Source organism: Mobula hypostoma, chromosome 6, assembly GCF_963921235.1.
Source record: "Mobula hypostoma chromosome 6, sMobHyp1.1, whole genome shotgun sequence".
Taxonomy (NCBI): Eukaryota; Metazoa; Chordata; class Chondrichthyes; order Myliobatiformes; family Myliobatidae; genus Mobula; species Mobula hypostoma.
This window is the reverse complement of record NC_086102.1, coordinates 8,039,577-8,055,793: the sequence shown is the minus strand read 5'-3', so window position 1 is coordinate 8,055,793 and position 16,217 is coordinate 8,039,577. Positions and strand designations below refer to the sequence as shown.

Genomic DNA, 16,217 nt, shown 5'->3' with positions numbered 1-16,217 from the left:
AGTCCAGGACCAACCTATTGGCTCAGGGTGTCTGACCCTCCAAGGGGAGGAGTTGTAAAGTTTGATGGCCACAGGCAGGAATGATTTCCTATGATGCTCTGTGTTGCATCTTGGTGGAATTATAAAAGTATAAAAGGATAAAAGTATATCAATTGCCGACGGCATCATGCCACCACGCCGTAAGACCGTGTCAGTCTAAAAAGTAAAACCATCTTTTCATGTAGATGTGCTCAATGGTGGGGAGGCCTTTACCTGTGATGGACTGGGCCAAGTTCACTACTTTTCCTTTCTTTCTCAATATTTTTATTGATTTCTTACATAAAAGAATACAGAGTACAGTAGGATATATAATATATATCGATTACAATATATTGGAATCACAAATATAGTCTTATTACCCCATATCCATATAAATTAAATTTAAACATAATATTGAAAAGAGATAATTTTATTATACAAAAAAACCTAAACCCACTACCAGAAAAAAAAAACACAGCTGCTGTTTGGTTAAAAAAAGAAAAGGAAAAAAATCCTTATCATATAGCAAAAGATATTATTAGCCAACATCTGTGCTTAATAGCAAATCAAAGATTTTGAAAATAATTCAAAAAAAGTCCCCACAATGTTAAAAAAATCTTGTCTTGGTTCAGAAATTGAACAGCGAATCGTCTCTAAATTTAAGTATGACATAACATCATGTAACCAATGAGTATGAGTAGGCGGAGTGACATCCTTCCACTTAAGCAACAATGCGCTCCTGGCTATGAGAGAAATAAAGGCCAAAATGTGCAAATCATGTGTATCCAAAATAATATAATTTCCACCAACAACACCAAATAAGGCAGTCAAAGGATTAGGTTTAAAATTTACTTTAAAAAGCACCGAAAAAGTTTGGAATGCTTCCTTCCAATATTTTTCAAGACTGGGACAAGTCCAAAACATATGAATTAGTTAAGCTTCTCTATTGTTACATCTATCACAATAGGGAGATATATTGGAATAAAAATAAGACAGCTTATCTTTAGACATATGGGCCCTATGAACCACTTCAAATTGTAGAAGGGAATGATGGGCACATAACGATGAGATATTAACCAATTAAAAATTTTCATTCCAAGTATCCTCAGAAATTGGAATCTGTAAATCTTGTTCCAACAGATTTTTAATTTTGTCTAAAGGAATATTTCTCATTCCCAACAACATACCATAAATATTAGATATAGATCCATTATGGAAGGGTTTCAGATTAAAAATTATATCAAGTAAATTCTTATCTGGACTTTTAGGAAAAGTATGTACTTGAGAATGCAAAAAGTCTCTGATTTGTAAATATAGAAATAAGTGGGTTTTGGGAAGGCTACACTTAGCTGACAGTTGTTCAAATGAAGAAACAAAGAAATCCTGAAAACATTTAATACCCAACCTATTCCACTCTTTAAAAACTACATCAGTCATTGGTTTAAAAGAAGTTAGAAGAAATGTGACTTGAAAGTGAAAAACTCAATAAACCAAAATATTTTCTAAATTGTATCCAAATCCTCAAAGTGTGTTTAACTACAAAATTATCAGTTAAGTTACTTAAAGATAAAGAAATTGAGGATCTGAGAAGAGAAATGATAGAAAATTTATTAACAGAATTAGCTTCTAAAGAAACCCAGACTGGACAGTCCTCTCGATTAATATAATATAACCAAAATGTAAGATTCCGTATGTTGACTGCCCAGTAATAAAACCTAAAATTGGGTAAGGTTAAACCTCCATTCTTTTTAGCTTTTTGAAGATGAACTTTATTTAATCAAGAAATTTTATTTTTCCTTATATAAGTAGATATAATAGAATCCAGAGAATCAAAAAAGGATTTAGGAATAAAAACAGGTACAGTCTGAAATAAATATAAAAATTTAGGCAAAATATTCATTTTAATAGAATTAATTCGGCCAGTCAATGATACAGAGAGGGGTGACCAATTTGATAGTGCCTTCTTAACATAATTCAGAAGTGTAAAAAAATTTTCTTTAAAAAGGAATTTATAATTCCTATTAATTGTTACGCCCAAATAAGTAAATTGATTTCTTACAATTTTAAAAAGGTTAGTATTAACTAATACCAAATTATTCAAAGGAAAAAGTTCACTCTTATGAAAGTTAAGTTTATATCCTGAAAACTGACTGAAGCCATGACTGACCCATGATTGTGTAGCCAAGTTTCCATCGAACTCAATATATAAGTTTGCTGATGACACAATTGTAGGCCGTATCTCGAGTAATGATGAGTTTGAGTACAGAGAGGAAATTAAAAACCTGGTGGCGTGGTGTGAAGACAATAACCTATCCCTCAACGTCAGCAAGACGAAGGAATTGGTTGTTGACTTCAGAAGGAGTAGCAGACTGCACGACCCCATTTACATCGGTGGTGCGCAAGTGGAACAGGTCAAAGGCTTTAAGCTCCTTGGGGTCAATATCACAAATGACCTGTCTTGGTCCAACCAAGCACAGGCCACTGCAAAGAAGGCCCACCAGCGCCTTTACTTCCTGAGAAAACTAAAGAAATTTGGCCTGTCCCCTAAAACCCTCACTAATTTTTATAGATGCACCGTAGAAAGCATTCTTCTAGGGTGCATCACAACCTGGTATGGAAGTTGTCCTGTCCAAGACCGGAAGAAGTTGCAGAAGATCGTGAACACGGCGCAGCACATCACACAAATCAATCTTCCGTCCTTGGACTCACTTTAAACCGCACGCTGTTGGAGCAGTGCTGCCAGGATAATCAAGGACACGAACCACCCAGCCAACAAACTTTTCATCTCTCTTCCCTCCGGGAGAAGGCTCAGGAGTTTGAAGACTCATACGGCCAGATTTGGGAACAGCTTCTTTCCAACTGTGATAAGACTGCTGAACAGATCCTGACCCGGATCTGGGCTGTACCCTCCAAATATCCGGACCTGCCTCTCAGTTTTTTTGCATTACCTTACTTTCCATTTTTCTATTTAGGATTTATAATTTAAATTTTTAGTATTTTCTATCGATTTGTAATCCAGGGAGCAGGAAGCGCAGAATCAAATATCGCTGTGATGATTGTACGTTCTAGTATCAATTGTTTGGCGACAATAAAGCAAAGTAAGTAAAGCAGGAGAGTAAAGAAAGTACGGAAGGTAAAGAAGACTCCACATTAGAAACGTAGAGCAAAAGGTTATCAGCATAAAGTGAAACTTTGTGGGTAATACCCCTCCTTAAAATACAAATGATATCATTAGGTTCCCGGAAAGCAATAGCTAAAGGTTCTAAGAACAAATCAAAAAGCAAAGGACTCAAAGGACAACCTTGTCTAGTTCCACGTTGAAGTTTAAATGGTTTAGAATTCTGAGAGTTAGTAAGAACCTGAGCAGAGGGAAATAAATAAAGTAATTTAATCCATTGAATAAAATCGGGCCCAAAGTTAAATTTTTCTAAAGTTTTAAATATTTAATTCCATTCAACATGATCAAAGGCTTCCTCAGCATCTAAGGATATCACACATTCCAATATATCTTTAGAAGGAGAATAAATAACATTCAGTAAACGATGAATATTAAAGTAGGAGTATTGATTTTTGATAAATCCAGTCGGATCATCAGAAATAATAGATGGCAAAATATTTTCAATCCTACGAGCCAAAAGTTTAGATAAAATTTTAGTATCAACATTAAGTAAGGAAATTGGTCTATAAGAAGAACATTTAGTTCGATCCTTATTCTTTTTAAGAATAAGTGAAATAGAGGCTTCATAAAAAGATTGTGGCAACCTACCTAATTTTAAAGAGTCTGAAGGGACTGAGTATAAGTGAGGTATAAGCAAAGAGGAAAAAGCCTTATAAAACTCTCCAGAAAATCCACCAGGACCCGGAGCCTTCCCCGAGTGCAAAGAGTGAACAACCTCGGCAATTTCCTCATTAAAAATTGGTCGATCAAGCAATTTTCGATTATCATCAGAAAGCGTGGAATGTTTAATTGATCTAAGAAATTATTCATTACAGTATTATCTTTAGGAGGATCAGAACCAAAAAGTTTAGACTAGAATTCTCTGAAAATATCATTTATTTCTAAACGATCAGAAGTTTTATCACCATTAGCTTTACAAATTTCTTTAATTTGGCATTTAACTATAAAGGTCTTTAATTGGTTAGCCAATAGTTTATCCATTTTATCTCCATGAACATAAAATTGACTTTTATCTTTTAAAAGTTGAGTTTCAATTGGATAAATTAAAAGCAGATCATATTTCGTTTTAATTCCAACACGTCTTTTATATAAAACAGGATCTGGAGCCAAAGCATATTTTTGGTCTAATTGTTTCAACTGATTGGCTAATTCAATTCTCTCCTTATTAGCTTTTTTTCTTAACACTTGTGGTAAAAGAAATAATTTGTCCTCTAATATAAGCCTTAAAAGCATCCCATAAAATAAGTCTAGAAGTCTCTTCTAGCTTATTCGCCTTAAAACAAAAAGAGTAATTTGTCTCTCCAAAAAATTAAAAAAATTCTTATCAGATAACGGAGTTGGATTAAAATGCCAGAATCTGTTTATTTGGGAGACACCCAGAAGATTTAAAGATAAAAACACAGGAACATGATTTGAAACAGCAATTTCTTTATATTCATAGGATCAAACCAGTGGAATCAATTGACTATCAACAAAAAAAAAATCAATCCTGGAATACGTATGATGAACATGAGAAAAAAATGAGTACTCTTTATCTGTTGGATACAAAAAGCACCAAACATCAACAATATCACATTTCATTAGAAAAGATTGAATAAAGGAGGCAGACTTATTAAAAGTCAATTGTTTAAAAGATGAATGCTCTAAAACAGGGTCTAAACAACAGCTGAAGTCTCCTTCCAAAACCAGAAAATACAGTCTTAAATCTGGTAAACGCGAAAAAAAGTGTTCGATAAAACAAGGATCATCTATATTCGGGACATACAAATTAGCAAAAACCATTAATTTATTATCTAATTTCCCAGATGCTATAATAAAATGGCTATTAGTATCAGACACTACATTATGTTGAACGAAAGAAACTGAATTGTCGATAAGAACTGAAACTCCTCTGGCCTTAGCCTGAAAGGAGGAATGAAAAATAAGCTCTTCCAATGGCTGAAATGATGTAAATTATCACATTTACGAACATGTATTTCTTGTAAAGATATAATTGAGACAGATTCATCTAAAGGAAACAGTTCACTTTTACTAAAAGGGCAGTCGACAGCTAAATCTACCAGCAGTACCCTCCCAAAAAAATCTACTGGCTGAGCTCCAAAAATTTTTCAAGGCTAACTGAATTCCAACAAGACACAACAAAAAAGAGCAAAATTAAACTTATTAAAAAAAACTCATGAAAAAATATAGTATAAAATATTCAAAAGAACTAAGAAAATTCAGAACATATTAACTTGGAAAGTATAAACTCAATGAAAACTTACTGATGATAAATCCTTAATTTTCTAAGCAAAGAAATAAAAGTACAAAAAAAAATTAGATACAAAGGTATACCAAAAGTAAAAAAAAACAGTTGGTCATAAAAGAAAGTAATGAACAGTTAGACTGCTGATTCTAATAAAAGGATCCATCAGGCAGACGCAACATAGATTTATGTAGGGAATTATTGAACGGTTAAACTTCTGATACTGATTTGGAAATTAAAAAATCCTGCACCTCTTGAGTCAAACGGAACCATATCTGAGAGCTATTTTTCAAAATAATTCTAAGACGAGCGGGGTAACGAAAAGTGGGTTTAAAACCTTTATTATACAATTCTGACATAACCTTTTTAAACTTGAAGTGTTCATTCAACACCTCGGGTGAAAAATCCTCCACAATTCTGATCTTCTGGCCTTCATAATCAATCATACCTTTCCGATGAGATTCACGAATTAAAACTTCCTTTGTTTGAAAGTCATGAAGACAAATTATCACTGAACAGGGTCATTCTCCTGGAGGAGATCTTGGTACTGGCGATCTATGGGACAAAAAAGGGACAGCTTGCACTTGAATCTGAGATGGACCAATATTCTTGCAGGCAGATTTACTAGAGCTGTTGGGAGTGGTTTAAACTAATATGCCAAGGGGATGGGAACCTGGATGATAGAGCTGAGGATGAGCCAGCAGGTTTACAAGTAGATTATGGGTACAACATTAATGTAAGGAAGGACAAGACAATGATTGGGTACAAATGCAGACAGCACAGAGTTATATTGTACCACAGAGGCAAAATTCAAAAGGGCAAAGAATGCAGGGCTGAAGGTGCATTCAGAATACAGAGGACAAACTCGTGGTGCAATAAGAGATTGGTCAGTATGACATTGTGGGCATCACTGAGTCGTGGCTGAAAGAAGGCCATAGTTGGGAGCTTAACATCAAAGGATATACTTTGTATCAAAAGAACAGGCAGGAAGGCCCAGGCAGTGGTGTAGCTCTGTTGGTAAGAGATGGAATTATAGCTTTAGAAAGAGGTGACATAAGGTCAGAGAATGTTGAATCTTTGTGGGTGGAGTTAAGAAATTGAAAGGGTAAAAAATCCATTATGGAAATCCTAAATAGGCCTCCAAATAGAAGCCAAGATCTGCAAAGGGAGCTGGGAAGGGCATGTAGTAGGGTTAATGACATAATTGTAATGGGGGACGTCAATATGCAAGGCGATGGGAAAATCAGGTTGGTGTTGGATTGCAAGAGAGGGAATTTGTTGAGTGCCTGCAAGATGGCTTTTTAGAGCGGCTTTTGCTTAAGCCTACTCGGGGAAAGGCCTTCTTATATGGGGTGTTGTCTAATAACCCAGAATTTGTTAGGGAGCTTAATGTAAAGGAACCCTTAGGAGGCAGTGATCATAATATGATTGAATTCATGCTGAAATTTGAGATGGAGATGGATCAGTATTGCAATGGAATAAAGGGATTTACAAGGGCATGAGAGATGAGCTTGGCCAGGTGGATTGGAGGAGGATACTGTTGGGGATGACAGCAGAACAGGGATGGCTGAAGTTTCTGGGAATAGTTCAGAAGAGGCAGGATAGATATTTCTCACAGAGGAAGAAGTTCTCAAATGGCAGAGGTAGGCAACTGGCTGACAAAGGAAGTTAAGGAGTGCATAAACCCAAGGAAAATGCATGTAAGGTTGCCTTTTGTTGGATTTTAAAAGCTTTTCAATCATCCAATTTCCCTACTCACTTTTGCTACCTTATATTCCTTTTAAAATCCAACAAAAGGCAACTAAAAATCTACAAGAAGGGAAAAGATTAAATATGACGGCAAACTAGCCAATAACATAAAGCAGGATACTAAACATTTTTTTCAGTGATATAAAGAGTAAAAGGGAGGTGAGAGTAGACATTGGACCACTGGAAAATGAACCTGGTGACGTAGTAATGGTGGACAAAGAAATGGCAGATAATCTTACTTTGCATCTGTGGAAGACACCAGCAATGTGCCAGAGGTCCATGAGCGTCAGGAAGCAGGAGCGAGTACCATTGCTAGAACAAAGGAAAATGTGCCAGGCAAACTCAGGGGTCTTAAGATGGATAAGTCACCTGGACCAGATGGACTATATTTCAGAGTCCTGAAAGAGGTTGCTGAAGAGATAATGGATGCATTGGTCAAGGTCTTTCAAGAATAACTTGATTGTGGCATGGTCCCGGAGGACCGGAAGATTGCAAATGTCACTCCACTCTTTAAGAAAGGAGGAAAGAAAAGGAAAGGATATTGTAGTCTCAGTGGTTGGGAAAGTGTTGGAGTCTATTATAAAGGATGAGTTTCAAGGCACTTGGAGACTAATGATAAAATAACTCAAAGTCAGCATGGTTTCTGTAAAGGGAAATCTTGCTTGACAAATCTGTTAGAGTTCTTCGAGGCCTTAATAAGCAGGATGGACAAAGGAGAGGCAGTGAATGTCATCTAATTGATTTGCAGAAGGTGTTTGATAAGGAGTCTTGCATGAGGGCTCCTAAGTCCCTCTGCACCTTTGATGTTTGAACTTTCTCCCCATTTAGTTAATACATGAGTCTGCTTAACAAGTTAAAGTTCTATGATATTACAGGAAAGATACTGGCATGGATAATGGAATGGCTGACAGGCAGGAGGCAGCGAGTGGGAATAAAAGGGACCTTTTCTGGTTGGCTGCCATTGACTAGTGCCATTCCTCAGGGGTCAGTATTGGAACCACTACTTTTCCCATTGGTTGTCAGTGATTTAGATAATGGAATTGATGGCTCTATGGTAAAGTTTGCAGATGATATGAAGATAGGGGGAGGGGTAGATAGCGCTGAGGAAGCAATGTGATTGCAACAGGACTTAGACAAATTGGAAGAATGGGCAAAAAAGTGGCAAATGGAAAACTGTGTTGGGAAATGCATGAAAATGCATTTTGGTAAAAGGAACCATAATGTGGACTATTATCTAAATGGGGAGAAAGTTCAAACATCAAAGGTGCAGAGGAACTTAGGAGTCTTCATGCAAGACTCCCAGAATAATAACTTACAGGGTGAGTCTGTGGTAAAAAAAAAGGCAATGCAATGTTGGGATTTATTTCAAGGGGAATCAAATAAAAATCCAGGAGATAATGCTGAGCCTTTATAAAACATTAGTCAGACTGCACATGGAATATTGTCAACAGTTTTGGGCCTCATATCTCAGAAAGGACATGTTGTCATTAGAGAGAGTCCAAAGGAAGTTCACGAAGATGATTTCGGGAATGATGGGGTTAACATATGAGGAGAGTTTAGCAGCTTTGGGCCTGTACTGCCTGGAATTTAGGAGAATGCAGGGGGATCTCACTGCAACCTACCGAATATTGGAAGGACTAGATAGGATGGATGTGGAGAGGATGTTTCCTATAGTAGGGGTATCCAGAACTAGAGGGCACAGCCTCAGAATTGAGGGGCAACCCTTCAGAACAGAGGTATGGAGGACTTTTTTTAGCCAGAGAGTAGTAAATCTGTGGAACGCTCTGCCACAGACTGCAGTGGAAGCCAAGTCCGTGGGAAAATTTAAGGAGAAAGTTGATAATTTCCTGATTGGTCAGGGCATCAAAGGATATGTCAAGAAAGCCGATGTATGGGGTTTAATGGGATCTGGGATCAGCCATGATGGAATTGCAGAGCAGACTTGATGGGTTGAATGGCCTAATTCCGCTCCTATCTCTTTTGCTCTTATCCATTTTCCTTTTAGCATCAATCTCCTGTCTTTTCCCCATATCATTTTATGCCTTGACCAATCAATAATCTATGAAATTCTGCCTTAAATATATATAAATTCTTGGCCTCCACAGCTGTCCATGGCAAAGAATTCCATAGATTCACCACTCTCTGGCTAAAGATATTCCTCCTCATCTTCGTTCTAAAAGGACACCTCTCTATCCTGAGACAGTGTCCTTTGGTTTTAGACTCTCCCACCATAGGAAACTTCCTCTCCACATCCACTCTACCACGGTCTTTCACTATTTGATAGGTTTCAATGAGGTCACCCTTCATTCTTCTAAATTCTGGTGAATTCAGACCCAGAGTCATTAAATGCTCTTCATATGACAAACCATTCAATCCTGGAATCATTTTTGTGAACCTCCTTTGAACTCTCTTCAGTTTCAGCACATCCTTTCAAAGATAAGGGGCCCAAAACTGTTCACAATACTTCAAGTGAGGGCTCACCAGTACTTTATAAAGTCTCAACATTACATCCTTGCTCATATTCTAGTCCTCTTGAAGCGAATGCTAAGATCAGAATTGCCTTTGTCATCACAAACTCAACCTGCAAATTAACCTTAAGGGAATTCTGCATCAGGACTCCCAAGTCTCTTTGCACCTCAGTTGTTTGTATTTTCTCTCCATTTAGAAAATAGTCAACCCTTTTATTTCTTCTGCTGAAGTGCATGACCATACACTTCCTGACACTGTACTCCAGCTGCCATTTCTTTGCCCATTCTCCTAATCTGTTAGTCCTTCTGTAGCCTCTCTACTTCCTCAAAATCCCTGTCCCTCCACCTATTTTCATATAATTTGCAAACTTTGCAACAAAGCCATCAATTCCATCATCCAAATCATTGACATATAATGTAAAAAGAACTGGTCCTAACACAGACCCCTGTGGAACACCAATAATCACCAGCAGTCAACAAGAAAAGGCTCCCTTTATTCCCACTCTTTGCCTCCCCAATTGGTCACTGCTTTATCCGTGCTAGGACCTTTCCTGTAATACCGTGGGCTCGTAGCTTGTTAAGCAGCCTCGCATGTGGCACCTTGTCAAATGCCTTCTAAAAATCTAAGTAAAGAAATGTTTATTCAGCAAAACAGACAGCTATTTGAGACCCCCTCGGAGGAAGAGGCCTCCCAGATGCAATATTACATGACATTTTTATAGGCTAAGGATCAAAGGTAACAGCAGGACAGTTCTATGGTTACAATATTTCCTCTGAATTTTCAAACACCTCCATCTTCACACCCACACTCCAGACACCCAAAATGAATTTTAATCTCCACCGACTCTGGGCCACATTCCTGCACGTGCAGGCACTGATGCCTAAGTAGAGTGTTTCTTTGTTTGCGATTAACCCCAGTCTGCAGCTCCAGGAAACCCAATGTTCTGAGCTGTGTTTTAAATTCAATCTGCAATCCACATTCAAATCTGATAATTGGTTGCTGTTGAAATTATTGTTTCCTATGGACCCTAACTCCAGAATATGCCCTAATGATACTCCTGCTGAAAAATAGCATTAAAAACTTTAGGGTAATGTTTCAATTACCAGTTGTTGGCTCTTATTTTTGGGGCCATCTGGTGGAAGGAGGAGGGATAATCACTGCTTTTCTCTGAGACAATGATGGCAGGAAAGTTCCCAATTTTGGTACCTTTTGGATTACCGTTTATGGATAAATATTGTTTCCTTTATCTTGATAGATTGGTTCTGTATATTCAAATGTACAGTTAATGCCAGGGATGCGTGTGTGTGTGTGTGTGTGTGTGTGTGTGTGTGTGTGTGTATACTTTGTATATATATGTGTATTTGTGTCTGTACTTTGTATTTTTTTTGCAGACTTTGTTGGCATGTGGCCCAGTGGTTAAGGCGTTTGTCTAGTGATCTGAAGGTCGCTAGTTCGAGCCTTGGCTGAGGCAGCCTGTGTATCCTTGAGCAAGGCACTTAATCACACATTGCTCTGCGACGACACCGGTGCCAAGCTGTGTGGTTCCTAATGCCCTTCCCTTGGACAACATCGGTGGCATGGAGAGGGGAGACTTGCAGCATGGGCAACTGCTGGTCTTCCATACAACCTTGCCCAGAGGCCTGCGCCCTGGAAACCTTCCAAGGCGCAAATTCATGGTCTCATGAGACTAACGGATGCCTATATATAATAACTTTGTATTTTTTTAATTTTAGCAATACAGCCCGTAACAGGCCCTTCCAACCCAATGAGCCACACTCATTTGGCATTGCAATCCTGCAACCTACCCTGACAAAAGGTTTCAATAGTTCCATTTAATATCAGAGAAATGTACATCCTGAAATTCTTGTTCTTCGCAAACACCTATGAAAAAGAGTGTCCCAAAGAATGTGTGACAGTAAAACATTAGAACCCCAAAGATCCCCTACTCCCCCCACACACCCACAAGCAGCAGCAAAGCAACAAGCACACCACCCCCTCCTCACTTATTTCAGCAAAAAGCTTCAGCACCCTCCACCCACCAAGCAAACAATAGCCAAGCCCCCAAGAGAGACCACGATTTGCAGTACAACAGAAACCAATTGTTCACCTAGCAATTCAACATTCCACAGGCTCTGTCTCCTCACAATAAAGGGACAGCAAGGGGGGAGACATAACAAAACAACTGACGAAGGGTCTCGGCCTGAAACGTCGACTGCACCTCTTCCTAGAGATGCTGCCTGGCCTGCTGCGTTCACCAGCAACTTTTATGTGTGTTGCTTGAATTTCCAGCATCTGCAGAATTCCTGTTGTTAACAAAACAACTCGCTGATTTGCGATGTTAAAGTCTGCCGTGTCATCTTTTACAGAGATCTCTGACTCAAGAATTGGTAACAAACTCTACCCCATCAATGAGGGAGAGGAGGAGGAGAGAGCGACAGACAGACAGAGAGAGGGAGGAGAGAGAGGAGAGAGTGAAAGAGAGCAAGGAGAGAGTGAGCGGGGGGGGGGAGGAGAAAGCAAGAGAGAGGAAGGGAGGGAGGGAGGAGAGAGGGAGGGAGGGAGGGGAGGAGAATGCAAGAGAGGGGAAGGATGGAGGAGAGAGAGACCGAGGAGAGAGATGGGGAGAGTGGTAGAGGAAAAGGGGAAGACAGGAGAGGGGTAGGGGAAAGGAAGAGGATGGGGGAAGAGGAAAAGGGAGGATGGGGAAGGGGAGGGGAGGTAGGGGTAGAGGGTAGGTGGGAGGAGGTAGTAGGTGGGGTGAGGGATTGGGGCGAGGGGCTGGGTGGACAGGTAATGGGAAGAGAGGGGATGGGTGGAGAGTGGGAGGGGAGAGAGAGAGAGAGGGGAGGGGAGAGATGGGGAGAGGAAAGGGGAGGGGGCGGGGAAGGGGGGGAGGGAGAGATGATGGTGAAACACAATAGTGAGGGATGGGAGAGAGGAGAGAGACATGATTCACTGATTACAGAGCCCCTAACAGTTGATGGCTGTTCCAGGTGTTCTGTTTTCTCCTGTGATGCTTCAGTCGGTGGTATTGGCATTGTCACAATGGTGGGGCATTGGGAGCAAGGGTGGACCCAAATGCAAGACACATCTTGTGAGGTTACTTACATTTAGTTTATTGTTCGATATCAAGAGAGCACGGCAGGAGCAGGAATAGCGAACTGGACAAGTACTCAGGACTACGACTAGGCTGGGACCAAGGGTCTGGGCTTGGACTTGGAATCAGCTCCCAGAACTAGAGGAGACATGAAGAGGCTAGGGTATGGACTCCGAGCCAGAGACTGGGCAAGGACCCAGTACCTGGGTCTTGCCTCGGGCTCGGACCCCAGAACTAGGCAAGGACATGACATAGGCTAGGGAGAGGAGGAACATGGGAACACAGAGCCTCGGTCTCAGGAGAGCAGGTACATGGACACATACACAGAACACAGAGTCGGGACCCCTCCTTGGATACAGGACATAGGGCCGGGACTCACACACAGAACAGAGAGCCGGGACCCCCCCTTGGGTACAGGACATAGGGCCGGGACTCACACACAGAACACAGAGTCGGGACCCCACCTTGGGTACAGGACATAGGGCCGGGACTCACACACAGAACAGAGAGCCGGGACCCCTCCTTGGGTACAGGACATAGGGCCGGGACTCACACACAGAACAGAGAGCCGGGACCCCTCCTTGGGTACAGGACATAGGGCCGGGACTCACACACAGAACAGAGAGCCGGGACCCCTCCTTGGGTACAGGACATAGGGCCGGGACTCATGACCCTCCGTGGGGCAACGGCAAGACGGCCAGACTCACCCCACGGAGGCGAGGACAAGACAAAACAAACACCAAAGAACAACACAGTTCCTATCTAGCTCCAGCGATAGAACTAGACTGAGGTGCAGGCGAGGGCTAGAGGCGAGAGGGGCAGAGAAGGGTTTCAGATGGGGGGTAGGACAAGAATCACAGACCGCCAGGGCCAGGACTTGACATGGTACTTGGATGCCGCCGGAGCCAGGACGTGGTACTTGGAGCCTCCGGGTAGTGGCGAGCTCTCGACTCTGCCCGGGAACAGTAGACAGCGGCTCCTGATTCTCTCCAGCGGGTTAACTGACGGACCCACCTTGGTGAGGGAACTTTGCAGGCTCGCTTCGGCGAGGTAACTGGACTGGGTTGCTCCGGTGAGGAAGGGCGAATTACCGGCACTCGCTTCGGCAGAGACTAGGCTTGCTCCAGCCAGATGACATCGGCACACCGTGCCTTTGATGACCTTGCAGACGCTCCCGCACCGAACGGCTGAAAGCTGGAGACTATAAACTACCGGTTCAGCCGAGTGTTAATTGCCTCTAATCACCAAAGCTGAGGGACACGGGAAAACAGGGAATCAACGGTCCGGATCGAAACATAAACAAGGTAAATTTAAAGGGACCCCCATCCGGACCATGACAGGCATAGAAACACTCACAACACACTGGAGGAACTCAGCATGTCGGGCAGCATCCGTGGAAACGATCAGTCAACGTTTCTGGCCGAGACTCTTTGTCAGGACTGTAGAGGGAAGGGGCAGAGGCCCTATAAAGAAGGTGGAGGGAGGGTGGGAAGGAGAAGGCTGGTAGGTTCCAGGTGAAAAACCAGTAAGGGGAAAGATAAAGGGTTGGGGAGGGGAAGCAGGGAGGGGATAGGCAGGAAAGGTGAAGAAGGAATAGGGGAAAACACAATGGGTAGTAGAAGGAGGTGGAACCATGAGGGAGGTGATAGGTAGCTGGGGGAGGGGGCAGAGTGAAACTGGGATGGGGGAAGGGAGGGGAAGGGAATTACCGGAAGTTGAAGAATTCAATGTTCATATCAAGGGGCTGGAGACTACCTAGATGGTATATGAGGTGTTGCTCCTCCAACCTGAGTTTAGCCTCATCATGGCAGTAGAGGAGGCCACGTATGGACATATCCAAATGGGAATGTGAAGCAGAGTTGAAGTGGGTGGCAACCGGGAGATCCTGTCTGGTGTGGTGGATGGAGTGGAGGTGCTCGATGAAGCGGTCCCCCAATCTGCATCGGGTTTCACCGATGTAGAGGAGGCCGCACCAGGAGCACCGGATGCAATAGATGACCTCAACAGACTCACAAGTGAAGTGTTGCCTCACCTGGAAGGAGTGTGTGGAGCCCTGAATGGCGGCAAGAGAGGAGGTGTAGGGACAGGTGTAGCACTTGAGCTTACAGGGATAAGAGCCGGGTGGGAGATCTGTGGGGAGGGACGTGTGGACCAGGGAGTCGCGAGGGGAACGATTCCTGTGGAAAGCGGAGAGGGGTGGGGAGGGAAAAATGTGCTTAGTGGTGGGGTCCTGTTGAAGGTGGCGAAAGTTGCGGAGGATAATGTGCTGGATCCGGAGGCTGGTGGGGTGGTAGGTGAGGACAAGGGGAACTCTGTCCCTGTTGTGGTGACAGGAGAAAGTGCGGGAAATGGAGGAGATGCGGGTGAGGGCATTATTGATGACGGCAGAAGGGAAACCACGATCCTTAAAGAAAGAGGACATTTGAGATGTCCTGGAATGGAAAGCCTCATCCTCGGAGCAGAGGTTATTGGCATAGAGTCAGCTTGTCCATAGAGCTACAAAGCCTCGGAAACCCAAAGGTGCACTCATCTTCCACGCCACGTCCTTGGGATTTTGAAACAAGGCCAGGCGCAAGCCCCCGGGAACAAGTCCCACCACCACAAGGAGCCAAAGTCTAAGTGCAACTCCAGGTCAGGGACTCTGACAGAACCCCATCCACCCTGAAGGGGAGACATCAAAGGTAGAAATTAAGCTGTTTCCGCAGATGAGCTCAAAGGAGTCGCTGTCAAGTGCCATTGTAGCTCTGCCCTCCAGTCACCTCACACCATGCAGAAAAACACAGTTTGAACACATCAAGGAGCTCTCGCTTTTTAATTACATCGATATAGTTACCAAAATTCAAAGTCACAGTCATGGTGCTAATTTAGTTTGTTGCAAGCTGCTGAGCTGGTGAGACACTTCATTGACAGCATCCTTTATGACTTTCTGGTAGTTTTGATAGCCACCCATCTGAATTTCGATCTCTCTCGTGAGTTCGTAGAAGTTTACGTTGATATCCTGAGATTGTGAGGTTCTATAAAGATAGAGTGAACAATAGTTTTATCAATTTCCATTTGGAAACCTAAACATAACAAATAATTAACACAAGAACCTGTGTAATCTCAATTTCTTCCCTGGGCCCTCCACTTTCCTCCCACATTCCAACGCCATGCTTGTTCCCAGGTTAATGGGCTGCTATAAATTGGCCCTCGTGTAAATGTGTGATCTTCCACAATCTGGGCCATGCCATCTTCTCACAGCTACCGTCAGGCAGGAGGTAAAGAAGCCAGCAGATGTTGGCCAGTAGCCAACATCTACAAGGAGCGCTATCATAGGAAAACAACACCCATCATCCGACACATCCCCTATCACCCAAATCATGCACTCTTCTCACTGCTGCCATCAGGAAGAAGGTACAGGGAACTCAGGACTCACACCAACATGTTCAGGAACAGTTATTACTCCTCAACCTTCAGGCTCT

At 42.1% G+C, this 16,217-nt stretch overlaps 1 protein-coding gene across 3 annotated transcripts in view; it reads right to left on the bottom strand.

Moving 5' to 3' along the window:
* Positions 1–5,475: 5,475 nt before the first annotated feature.
* The window catches only part of LOC134347802 (E3 ubiquitin/ISG15 ligase TRIM25-like), a 46,511-nt gene continuing 35,769 nt past the window's right edge, over positions 5,476–16,217 (bottom strand). Inside the window, exons 7-8 of one of the 3 annotated variants that reach the window (XM_063050250.1) lie at positions 15,590–15,770; positions 5,476–5,996 (exon numbers count right to left, since the gene is read on the bottom strand). In XM_063050250.1, coding sequence (XP_062906320.1) covers positions 15,608–15,770 — 163 coding nt within the window. In that variant the 3' untranslated portion in view covers positions 5,476–5,996; positions 15,590–15,607. Of the gene's footprint in view, positions 5,997–15,439; positions 15,771–16,217 lie in introns of those variants that run through there. The other 2 variants (XM_063050251.1, XM_063050249.1) reach the window with 2 other exon arrangements.